At 36.1% G+C, this 13,810-nt stretch overlaps 1 protein-coding gene across 7 annotated transcripts in view; it reads right to left on the reverse strand.

The window, feature by feature from the left end:
- SCAPER (S-phase cyclin A associated protein in the ER) overlaps positions 1 to 13,810 on the reverse strand; it is a 521,436-nt gene that overhangs the window by 246,275 nt on the left and 261,351 nt on the right. For all 7 annotated transcript variants that reach the window (XM_045058993.1, XM_023255046.2, XM_023255044.2 and 4 more), the window contains one exon: positions 4,397 to 4,523. In XM_045058993.1, coding sequence (XP_044914928.1) covers positions 4,397 to 4,523 — 127 coding nt within the window. The remainder of the gene's footprint in view (positions 1 to 4,396; positions 4,524 to 13,810) is intronic.

A 13,810-nucleotide genomic window follows, 5' to 3' on the forward strand; every position in this document is an offset into this window, starting at 1 on the left:
TGATCTCATGATTTATGAGAATGAGCTCTGAGTCAGACTCTGTGCTAATAGCACAGAGCCTGCTTGGGATTCTCTCTCTCCTTTTCTCTCTCTGCCCCTCTCCCACTGACATGCATGCTCTCTCTCTCTCAAAATAAATAAACATTAAAATGTTCAGTTCTTAAATTTCTATTTTCTTTAAAATGTGGTATATGTTTTAAAAAATAATACTTATATTGTTGAACACAGGAAGTATAGCCCCTGTTGGTCTGTTTCCACTGATTTTTATCCATGTTGTTTTGCCCCCTTATGTGCTTAATTACCTTTTTCTGTCAGACACTGTATTTGAATTTATTTAATGAAATAATTTGAGACTTAGGTTGGTATTATCTTCCTCCAGAGTACATTTTCCATTTACTTCTGTGAGCCACCTGGAGGTCTTAGCAATCCAAGGTCACTACTTTTTTTCAGCTACCCAGATGATTTAAAGTTGAGCTGTGGTCTGTGCAATGATTGGCATACTTCCAATCTACCCTCTCATCTAGTGCAGCCCTTTAAGATTTCAACCCAAAATATGGGGGTTTTGCCACAGTCTCTACCACTGATAGTCCTAGACTCCAACATTTTTAGCCCATCCATTTTTAGCCCTGGGCTAAAATGGATGCTTCTCATCCACTTCTTTTGGGTCACTAATTGTACCCAGCCCCCAAATGCCTTGTTCCTAGATCTTAGCCTAGTAATTCTTCACTACTTTGTTAGCAATTCAGTTCCAGTTTACATTTTGCCTAGCTTTATTAATTGGCATCAGTAGGAGAACTGTTCTGAATTACCTACTCTGTCCATAACTGAAGATATTTTCAAGCCTTTTATTTCCTTAAAAGATAAACAAACAAAAAAACATAGTTTTATAATCTGTAACTGGTATTTACAAAGTCTTTCAATTCCAGTTTCAGCTAGTTATTACTCATAATGATTCATTTAGTTTTGTGTCCCTGTTTTGGACTGTGGCTACTTGTTCTTATAAAGTCATTTGAGAGAAAGTATCTGAAACCTAGGATAAAGGTGTCTTCTTCAAATGAGGATTTGCATCTATTTCCTTCTGCCAAGTTCCTAGGGACATCACTGATCAATCTGGAACTACTTTAAACTCACTTCACTATTTGAAATAATACAGATGATGTGAATTTGAGCTACAAGTCGACACCAGGGCTGGATTATAGTAATAACTTCTGCATTATACCAAGGCACTTCTTTTGCAATCTCAGAGGATGGGGTGAGAGGGTTTATGATTATATCATGGAATAGGTTATGGTAGTCTATCTTTGTTAAGAGAAAATCTAGTAGATTTCACACCTTAGGCAGCCCTAAGGATTTTACTTTTGTCCCCACTTCATGAGGCCTGCAAATCATAATTCACATTTGCCAGCCTGGCAACTCCCCTTGGGGCATTTAGTTATAACTGAATACAACTTCCCAAATTCTTGGTTTTTCTTTGGCCTGGTAATTTTTCAATTCCTTCTTAGCAATTTGATTCTTTTAAGAAAGTTACTTTTGATTTTTTCCTGTATTTTTAAATGTTTTTGTTAGTAGAATAGGTACAAGTACCCTAGACCACCACCTTTTTTTACAGAACTAGGTAGAATTTATTAAAAACTGTAACATATGCAACACAGCTTACAAACTCTTTCTTTCTAAACAGAAACAGAGAACCCAAAAAGTTGGAAGGGACCTGAGACAAAGAGTAAGTACTACAATACTCATGTTTCCTCAGTTTCCTGATCTCTCTCATTACAGGAATGTTTTTGTACATCACAAGTTTAACCTCTTAGTTCTTACATAGTTCTCAGAACTTCAGAAAAAGTATCTAAGCAAAACTGTATCAAAGCACTAACAGAAAGCATCAGTGTGTTGAGATCTCAATTAGGAGGGTGAAGAGCTCAAGATTCATCTCCCACCATTCCTCAGTGAGTGCTTGCTCAAGTTCCACCAGTCTCACCCTTGTCACTTCTAGGCTGTCTTCAAATCCTTCACTGGGTACCTGGCTTTGGCTCTAATGATTTTGTTACTCCAGGCAGTTTTCCAAACAAAAAGGAATGGTTATTTACAATTTCTAGACTGAAATCATAAATATCAGCTGAATTACACTGAAATGTCAGTATAACTCTATGAAGAGAATTTCACATAAAGTGAGTCTGTCCTGGCTAAGTAAAAAGGATTTGTTATAAAAATAGCAAAAGGATCTTATTGTAGGTAAGTTTAGACTCTCAGGTGGTCCTGCAGTGTATACTCTAAGGACAGCTTTACAGCAAGGTTTCTGACACAGACCATTTAGACTGGGAGCCAGACTACATTTTTCTCCCCCAAATTATAAGGAATCAGTAGTATTCCAGTAAATTGCTCCTTTGTGAACAGAATAACTTTACTTAGATTTTCATACTGAATACCTTTCTTACATAGATCATTTTACTTTTTCCTCAAAAATTCTGTGATTACTTCAATCTAAAACAATATTCATGAGATAAGGTGCACATGGTGGTATCTTCAAGTAAACTGTAGTCCGAAGTATAATTACCCTTTATAAAAATAAAAATAATTAGTATGTGCTAATTTAAAAAACAGACATTTTTCTAAAGCATATCAAGCCTCCAAACACTCCATCTAGCACACGTCTGACGATTAGCAGTCTCTGAACTCTCCGACACTCTGAAAGGGATGTGTTATACTGAAGAACTGACTCTTTGTGGCTCTGCTGCTCTAGTTCCTACAGAGGACTGTACTGTCTGATGCCAAAATGCAGCTGAACACTATCTTGTAAAGGTAGTCATTCATATGCTTAAAAACCCAGTAATTCCACCCCTGAGGCATACGTCCTAGACAAGAGCAATGATTCTCAAAATATGACCCTTGGACCAGCAGCATCAGTGTTACCTATGAAACACAAATTCTTGGGACCCACTGAGTCAAAAACCCAAGATGGGGTGTGTTTTAACAAGTCCTAGGTGATTCTGATGTAGACTAAAGTCTAAGGCTCCCCACTTTGGAGAAATTCTTGCTCATTTGCTCTGATACATGAATGTCTGAGCAGCACTGTTTCTAATCTCTTTTTCTTTCTCTCTCACACACACCCCCATACACATTCAACCCTGAATGAATTCAATCCTCAAAAACAATGTCCATGTCAGGAAAAGAGATTTTAAAAACTGTGTTATAATTAACACAGTGAAGTACTCACTATACAGCAGAGAAAATGAATGAAAAACAGCTACATTGGAAACCTAAATAAAACTTAGAATCATAATTTTGATTGAAAAACTGACAGAAGCCTACAGTATATTTTATAAAGTTCAAATACAAGCAAAACAGTAATATATTACTTAGGAAAACATTCATTTCATAAAGAAATAAAGCTCTTAAAAACCAAAGAAATATTCTTCTTTTTAAACAAAAAAAGAAAGAAAAGATACTGCCTTAATACTGTACAGTATTTCCTTCAGGGGAAGCAGAGACAGGAATGGGATATGGAAGGATCGCATTGGGAACCACAGAGGTACTGGGAACAGTCTAGTTTTTAAGTTTCATGGTAAGTTCATAGGTGTTCATTATATTTGGGTTATTTTTGTCACTACATTCTTTTTGTAGATCTCAAATGTTATAAATATTAAAACCCAGAAAACAAAAAACAAAAAAATTTAGATAATAAACAAAGATAGCTATTACATCAAATAGAAAAATTAGAAACCACCAAAGTGATATAAATTGTGTAAACTATGGTATGTTCACTTAGTTACAATGAATTTTTAAAGACACAGGAAAATATTCATGATACAGGTAGTCAGATAAAATAATGTAAGAAATGTCCAGTAAAAAGATTAAAAGAAAATACAATAAAATATCGACAGTGGGCATTATAGGGAGTTTATTTCTTCTTGATATATTTAAAGTTTTCTATAGTGAATAATAAAGATCATTTAAAGATCATTAAGAATGTTTTAACTGTCACAAAAACATTTATGACTCTAAGTCATTAAAGAAAACTGCCAAATCTTCTTTTGGAAACAGTAAGGAAATTGGTGCTTCTGGAAATCTGGTTGCGATTTATGAGCTTTATAATTTAAAGTTTTACATTGTCTGGCATAAAATTGTATATCTTTATTACTGTGATTCCTTTTAAATTTATTTTATTTTGTGTGTGGAAAAATATGACTTGTTTTTGCTGTTGAGGATTTCAATTAAAATGACTAAAAACTATACCAAATTAATCAGAAACAAAAGGAAAAAACAATCCATCAGTGGTTGACCAGCTTTTGGAAACACAGAAGAAATGCATAAGTGAGCGTCAGCCTTATAATCCTATGTCCTGTCATAGTGAGAAAGAATCACGAAGATTAAGGCCAAAGGCCAGAGATTAGTTACATACCTTTTTTTCCAATATTCTAGCGATCTCGCCTAGGGTCCGATCTAAAGCAGAAACCTTATTGTTTGCCCATGAGCCACTGTCTTGTACTTGTAGTTGTTTTAGAAGATCTTTGGCTAATCGCTGAAGTCTTCAATACAAAATGAAAGGGAAGAATGACATTAATGAATTAGACTATAATATTTCATTTTCCTAAACCTTTTGAAACAAAAGCTACTTTCATTATTGTAGTAGAAAGTGCTTCACAGAACACCTTTGGGGAGGAACAAACAAAACCATTCCTAGTCCTCATGGTACAAAACAGAACTAGAGGACAGTACTGTCCATCTAGATTAGCTAGGACATTGCTACTATCAATTTCTGTGTGACACTTAAACTAGAACAGAACTGCAGATGGGGAGAAGGTGAGGCAATGATGGCAGAGAAAATGAGTATAAGAAACTCAGCAGGTTTTCATACTTTGATTTATATCTTCCAGGTAGGCTTGGATATTATTTTGTAAGCACTGTAAAGTCTCAAAATGTCAAACTCCCACGTTCCAATTTACAAGCAATTTGGAGATTGCCTGCCACTGCTGATGTCATTTACTTAGACAACAGAGCAACATTTGCTTTTCACCAAAAAATAAACACGTTACCTAGACTGTAGGATTCCTGCAAGTGAACTATGTGTAGTATTTCTTTGTGGCCCTTACTTCTTCTGTCTCATGTACCTCACTCTGAGCAATCCTCTTCTCCTTTCCACTTACTCGCTTAAGTAGCCCACTGACAGATATTCACCAGAAACACTTCCAGATCTCTCTACTTCTCCCCTATACATCATCCCCCTGTTGTCTCACTTCCATTTTTATCTGTGATAGATTCCGTAGGCCAAGATTATAGTCACTTTCTGCTAAACATGCTACATTCCCTTTCTGTTGTTCTGTTTGTTACTCCTACCAGTCAAATGGCAGCAGTGGTGATAATCACTAATATTTAACTCTTACTGTGGGCTGGCACCACTCTCAGTGTCTTGATGTATTAATTTATTTAGCTGGATAATTACCATCTAGCAAGCCTTTTCCATCTCTGATCTTCCTATGACTATAGATTCAGGATCTTACTAAATCTGTCTAGTCTGCTCACTCTCCATAAAGGCTTGCTTCATACATTATCCATTCTCTTCAAAACTCCATCCTTTCCTTTCTCCCTCTTGTTTTCAAAAGAAGATCTTACATTTCGGAGTGAAAATGGAACTACTAGAACAAGAAAATCTTTACTTTCTGCCACAAAACCTACAAGCCTACCTATATTTCACCCATACTCTCCTTTGCCTCTCCTATTACAATCAAAGAAGACCGATTCTGCCCATGTAGGGCTAATCCTGCCACACAGACTCTGTGTACATGAAGTCTTTCTGGATCAAAATTAACTCTCTTCGTCTTCCTTCAGTGTCTTTGCAAATGTTCTTCATTCATTCCTTCTGAAATGCTTCCTTCACCTTCACATTATCTAGAAAATTTCTATGTATCCTCAGGTTTTCAGTTCAAACATTACTTTCTCTGATTTGACTATTCCTTCAAAGCACTCATCACAAGCCTTTCCCATTCAGAACTTTATGCAATGATGAGAATGTCTCATATCTGGACTGTACAATATGGTGGCTGCTAGCCAAATGTGGCTCTTGTGCACCAGAAGTATAGTTAGTGAGACTGAGGAACTGAATTTTAAGTTGCATTTAATCTTAATAATTTAAATAGTCACATATAGCTAGGAGCTATTATACTGAACAGTACAGAAGCATAGTATTAACTTCATGAAAGACGGCTCGTGTCTACCTATTCATTTATTAACAGCACCGAATGTGCTATCTCTACATAAGGGCACTCAACAGGTATTTAATGATGAATGGGCTAGGAAGAAATTTCTTCTTTAGTCTTAATAATATCCATATATTACAACATAATGTACATGATCTTATATAATCCTATGAAAACAATGTCTATTAGTCTTATTCCCATTTGAAAAAAATGAAGAAACCAAGGCTCAGGCAAATTCAGTGACTTTCCCAAGGTTTCACAACTGGTAAAAGGTATTAGTGGGGTTAGGCCTGTGATCTCAAATCTGCTTTTGTCTCCAAACCATATTAGTCAGTTCAAATAAGGAAATTTTCTTCACAAATAAATAATACCACAGAATACAATTTCACCTAAATAATATTTGTGTAAAAATGTTAAATTTCTCAAAGAATACAACAGCAAATGCAGCTCAAAAAGGCACTGGTGAACTACAGTTTAAACCTAAGCTATCCAACATGAATTCAGCAAAGTTGTAGGAAACAAAACCAATGTACAGAAATCAGTTGCATTTTTATACACCAATAATGAAGCAACAGAAAGACAAATAAAGAAACTAATCCCATTCACAATTGCACCAAGAACCATGAAATACCTAGGGATAAACCTAATCAAAGATGTAAAAGATCTGTATGCTGAAAACTATAGAAAGCTTATAAAGGAAATTGAAGAAGCCACAAAGAAATGGAAAAACATTCTGTGCTCATGGATTGGAAGAATAAATATTGTTAAAATGTCAATACTACCCAAAGCTATCTACACATTCAATGCAATCCCGATCAAAATTGCACCAGCATTCTTCTTGAAGCTAGAACAAGCAATCCTAAAATTCATATGGAACTACAAAAGACCCCGAATAGCGAAAGTAATATTGAAGAAGACGACCAAAGCAGAAGGCATCACAATCCCAGACTTTAGCCTCTACTACAAAGCTGTAATCAAGACAGTATGGTACTGGCACAAAAACAGACACATAGACCAATGTAATAGAATAGAGCCTCTAGAATTGGACCCACAAATGTATGGCCAACTAGTCTTTGACAAAGCAGGAAAGAACATCCAATGGAAAAAAACAGTCTCTTTAACAAATGGTGCTGGGAGAACTGGACAGCAACATGCAGAAGAATGAAACTAGACCACTTTCTTACACCATTCACAAAAATGAACTCAAAATGGATGAAGGACTTGAATGTGAGACAGGAAACCATCAAACCCTAGAGGAGAAAGCAGGAAAACCTCTCTGACCTCAGCTGCAGCAATTTCTTGACACATCTCCAAAGGCAAGGGAATTGAAAGCAAAAATGAACTATTGGGACCTCATCAAGATAAAATCTTCTGCACTGCAAAGGAAACAACCAACAAAACTAAAAGGCAACCTATGGAATGGGAAAAGATACTTGCAAATGACATATCAGATAAAGGGCTAGTATCCAAAATCTATAAAGAACTCACCAAACTCCACACCCAAAAAACAATCCAGTGAAGAAATGGGCAGAAGACATGAATAGACACTTCTCTAAAGAAGACATTCAGATGGCCAACAGGCACATGAAAAGATGCTCAATGTCACCCCTCATCAGGGAAATACAAATCAAAACCACACTGAGATACAACCTCATACAGGTCAGAGTGGTTAAAATGAACCAATCTGGAGACCATAGATGTTGGCGAGGATGTGGAAAAACAGGAATTCTCTTGCACTATTGGTGGGAATGCAAACTGGTACAGCCGCTCGGGAAAAGTGTAGAGCTTCCTCAAAAAATTAAAAATAGATCTACCCTATGACCCAGCAATAGCACCGCTAGGAATTTACCCAAGGGATACAGGAATGCTGATTCATAAGGGCACTTGCACCCCAATGTTTATAGCAGCACTTTCAACAATAGCCAAAGTATGGAAAAAGCCTAAATGTCCATCAACTGAAAAATGGATAAAGAAGATGTGGTTTATATATACGATGGAATACTACTTGGCAATGAGAAAGAATGAAATATGGCCATTTGTAGCAACATGGATGGAACTGGAGAGTATTATGCTAAGTGAAGTAAGTCAGGCAGAGAAAGACAGATACCATATGTTTTCACTCTTATGTGGATCCTGAGAAACTTAACAGAAGACTGGGGCGGGGGTGGGGGGAGTTACAGAGAGGGAAGGAGGCAAATCATAAGAGATTCTTAAATACAGAGAACAAACTGAGGGTTTCGGGGTGTGGGGGAAAGGGAAAGTGGGTGATGGGTATTGAGGAGGGCACCTGTTGGGATGAGCACTGGGTGTTGTATGGAAACCAATTTGACAATAAATTTATATATATATATACATTGCCAAAAAATAAATAAAAATAAATTAATAAAAATAAATAAATCTAAGCTATCCATACGAAGTTTACTTTGATAAGTCAAAAGAATGAATATAAACTCTAATATCAGACATACCTTTGCTTGAATTCTGGCTCCAGTACATACCACATATATAAACTCTGGGACAATTAACTACTCTGAATCTCAATTTCTTCACCTTAAAAGTGGAGATTTTATATGTGTAATATATATATATTTATCTTATATATATCTCCTTTTCTTTCCTTTCAGAGCTTTTGAAGATCAGAGACAAATAATGTAAGGTACTTAACACCATTCAGGAGTAAAGGAGACATTCAATAAATGATCAACTATTATTACTATTCATTGACGGAAGGTCTCAATCCAACACAAGGAAAAAGGGAATATAAAAAACACAGACACAGAATAAGAACAACATACTTCTTTTCCCTTTTAATCGAATATGGGCTGGAGTCCCATCCGATTAAAGTTACTGACTTTAAAGTTATCATGTTGAGGAATATTGGCAATGAAGTTTATTGTGTGACAGATAAGTAGCCACTTCAGCTTTTGGCTGAATAAAGCCTGCACACCATGTAACTAAATATCCAGCCATAGCCATGGATGCATATGAATCTAGCAGTATTCTTACCAAGAATGCTCACATTCCACTGAAAATCAGGGGTACTTAGGGAGGCACAAGGACCATTTTAATTCACAGAATACAAGAGGCTTGTATTTCACCCTGAGGTAAATCAAATCTGGGATTCATATGAACCTACCCTTCAAGGAAGAATGCCAAATCAAGGGGATGCTTTGGTAACATGAGATAAACCTCTGTTTTATTCCCTGCCTCCACAGAAGTACCACAAATAATATAGCCCCTTTCAAAAAAAAGCATCAGATTTTGATTCATACTATGAATAATTATAGACTGTCGGGACTCAGGCCCTGAAAGTTATATTTTCCCTACAGGGGAAGAACAGAAGCTGTTTAGAGGATCCAGTTTTTAACACAGAAAATGTTATTTGAGTTACTTCTGGCAGAAAATTCTTCTAGCATGGGAAGAAAAAGTAGAGGCACTGTACCTCCCAGCCTAGAACATGAGAATTATCTGTCTGATAAAGGCTTTGTGAGGAATTTTGTAAGGTCAAGTACTTTCTTCTCAAAACTTAAATTCCCACAACAACCCTAAGTTCATATATGTCACCGGTAAATGTGAAATGTAAATGTATTTCTGTAAGAAGCCCTAACTTTTGTCACAGTAAAGTTTTGGGGAGGGTTCATTAGATCACTGGGATGATTTGTAAAAATGTAAGAAAGGAGACTGGGTCCACTTTAGGAAGAAATATTGCTCGTTAGTGTGATGGACAAGAAGACATAAACACCTTAACAGTTTTAGGGCTATTGGTTCCCCTTCTGTTTTTAATTAATATGGTGAAGCCTATATTTTTAAATGTAAGATCTTAAGAAATACCTAGATCAGATGACAAAAATCAGTGTACATGTTACCTCTTATATTGGGTATCTTTCATTTTTGCCCGCCAGCATCCCTTCTTGTAGAAAAAAGAACCCACTTCCCCTTTTGAGAAACCACCTTGCCTTCACATTACATGAGTATACTTGATGTGCTCAATGCTATTGGGGTGTTGCTGTTTCAAGGCCCTGACTCTCAGTGGAAAGAGCTAGGAAATGTGTATATAATATATATATATATATATATATATATATATATATATATATATATTATATACACATACATATATATTATATTATTATATATTACTATTACATATATTATATATGTCATATATACATATTATCATATTATATATATATATATGAATAAATCAACACAGTTACATCTATATTTCTATTTCTACATATTGGAAAATACAAATTAAAACTGATACCTATAATTCCAATTCACTACATGGTCTTTCTATTCTTCCTGGATATATTTTTAACTCTTCTCCAGTAGTGAGCAATCTGCCTTTCATCATCCTTAATATATTTATTTATTTATTTGACCAATTCCCCTACATGTAACATATCACCCATCTTTGTTTCTATATGTATGCTATTATGTCCCAGCTTGGGCTCTGACTCCCCACTCTGGGTTTTTGTGCTCTCTCACCCTTGCTTGGGTTTCAACAGCCTTTGTCAGACTTCCCTCTTCACGTGGGCTCTAACAGACTATGCCAGGATGCTCTTCCATAGAGATGCCCTCCTCATTCTTCTCTGACTCACCACGCCAGGCCATGATGCCCCACCTCACATGGAAGCTCCCTTCATTCTGCTGGGGCTCTGAGCTTCCACATATGGCCACTCCTCATGCCCCTGCACAAATGTCCACCTCAGCCTCCTCAGGCTCTTACATCCCCCACTGTGCCACTGTTGTCTCCAGCCATCTCAACACTGCAGATGGCTGCTTAGTATTCTCTCATCTAATGACTTCAGGACTAAATTTTTCTGGAAAGGGAGGGGTAACCAGAGGAAGAGAGAAAGAGTCATTTTCACTTATTGGCTAGAATATTTTAATAAGAAGACACTTCATCTACTATTTGGTTACCAAATTAAATCAGTTATAATAATTATCCTTTTGGAAGGTCAAATTATCTTCTTTGTCCAGTATAAAATTCTTAAGTTGGCTACTGAGTCCTTTGACAAAATGCTAGAAGTTTTTGATAGCCTCCTTGCCATCTAGTATGACAGGGCATTTAGATCTAGAATTAGGCATTTTTCTAAGAAGTTCTCGCTTCTTTTCGTGAGAAATGATATTTCAAGTCCTAAATCAGTGAGCTCACTGCTACCATGTTGGTCATTGTTTCTAGGTCTCTTCAATGGGCAGAGCTAGGAAATAAATGTGTGCATATACACATACGTTCATATATATACATGTATACATATGCACATATACAAATATGTATACACACAAATACACATAACACTTTCTGAAAGATAAAATACCTCATAAATTCATTTAATTCAAATTCAGTCCTACAGGAGTTTTACCTCATCTCTTCTATATTACATTTATCTCCTTTCTCCTTTCTTGTAAACTCAGGACTCAACTTCTCAGGAACACAGGGGATGAGAGAATTTTAGTTTGCATAATATCTTTTACATTATCGCATATTATATGCAGAACAGACTCAGAATAACATTACTGGTATCATTACCAATATAATTAGAGAACATTTAATTTATTAGCATATGTTCTCCTCATATTCATTGATATTTTTCTTAGTTATGTTATAAAATTATGAGATACAGTTACTATGTAATATTCTTCTTCTGGCCATCAGTCTTAGTTCTATAAGAAACTATATCAGGTTCACCACAGTCATTATGTTGAAGTCTAACAATTTTGATTAGATAAAGTTCATTTTTTAAGATTGAAGATCCTCAAGAAAAAAAATGTGGGTCAATAATTTTGCAATTGGCAAAACTAATTTTTGAAGGCATAAAATTATTGATATGCAAGAGCAAGGCAACATTGTTCACATGAGCCCTCCCAGAGGAACTTACTTGAAAATGAGGTTCAAGTGATTTTTTTCAAATTGGTTCCCTGTACTTTGCAGTGAAAACCTTAGTTATTTTGGGGTTCTTCTTTCCTTACATCTGTTATTCCAGTTGCTTCTTTTTGCTTTCTTTCACACTGATGTCAATAACATGCAGTACCTAAGGCTGTTTGGATTTACTTGTTTTTTGGATTTCATGGAGATATCTGGTAAAGTGGTTTGTTGTTAAACACTGCCATGGGTTTTTGGTTTTCTTAACTACTTGCCTGGTTTCTATGTGAAGATCTGGAGATACTGAAAAATTATGCTTCTATTGCTACTGCTATTTTTTCTAGGCTTATAATTTAAACAAACGTCCTGGCTGCCCAGTAGTCAACAGACTGTAGTAAGGAAAAGCAGAAGCAGTAGAAGACTAATTAGGAGGCTATCAAATTAATCCAGATGAGAGATAATGGTAGGTTAAATCAGAGTAGTCACTATGGAGGTAATGAAAAGTGGTCAGATTCTGAATATATTTTAAAGACAGAGCCAACAGAATTTGTTGATGGACTGAAAATGAAGTGTGAGGAGAAAGAGGATGACTCTAAAGATTTTAGTCTCAACTTAAAGGATGGACTTGCCATTTCCTAAAACGAGCAAAAAATATGAGGGGTAAAGTTTGGGAGCAAATTTCAAGAGTTTAATTTTGTACACGTTCACTTGAGGGGTCCAACTGAACAAACAGACATCCAAATGGAAATACTAAATAGGAAGTTGGATATATGAGCCTGGAGTTCTGGGGAGAGGGCTGGGTTGGAGTCCTAAATGTAAAATCCATCAGTGACTAAACATTTACAGTCATAAAACTGAGTAAGATTACCAAGGGAATAATTCTGTGTTTGAATGCTCAAGACATAGGCATGCTAATGTTGGAGGTCAAGGAGACAAGTAAGAACCGAGCAAAAGATACTGAAAAAGAGTGGCCAGTCAAGTAAGAGGAGAATCCAGAGAAAGTTCTGAAGTAGACTGTTTACATTAAAGGCCCTCCCGAATTACACCCTGTTATCCATGACTTGTACACTCTCCTCCTACAATGACCCTGGACTTGGTGAGATGACTTGCTTTGGTCAATGGGATATAAGCAAATGTAACACAAGCAGAGGCTTGATAAATTTTAAAATCTCCTATGAACACTGATTCAAAAATCCTCAAGAGAACAAGCAAAATGAATTCAACTACATATTAAAAGGATTATCACCATGACCAAGTGATCTCTCATCCTCAAGGTGGGAGGGCGGGGGGCTCACCCAGGCTTCCCTACACGGCAATCATAGGGGAGCAAGAAAGTGAGGTTGAAAGAGATGCCTCAAGACTTCCGAGGCCAAGTCTTGGAAATCACATAGTGCTTCTGTAGTCGTCTGCAGGTCAAAAACAAGTCAAAAGTCCAGAATAAATTCAAGAGGAAAGGAAATAGAGTCCACCACTTGATGTAATAGTGGCAAAGTTATATTAGATTGCACAGGGGCATGCCCCCAGGAATGGCTCAAGTTGTGGCTATCTTTGTAAACATTATCTCACCATCATATATTAAATTTGCTCAAATATTTTAATCTATTTCTAGACTGTTTTTAAAACTCTCTTCCATCAATTTGAATTTTTATTAATGCCCCAGTGCAAAAATATTTTAACAAATACTTTGATATCTGTAAGTGCAGTCCTACCTCACTATCCCTTAAAATTATTTTTCTAGAAATTTTCATTT

Source organism: Felis catus, chromosome B3 (assembly GCF_018350175.1).
Source record: "Felis catus isolate Fca126 chromosome B3, F.catus_Fca126_mat1.0, whole genome shotgun sequence".
Lineage (NCBI taxonomy): Eukaryota > Metazoa > Chordata > Mammalia > Carnivora > Felidae > Felis > Felis catus.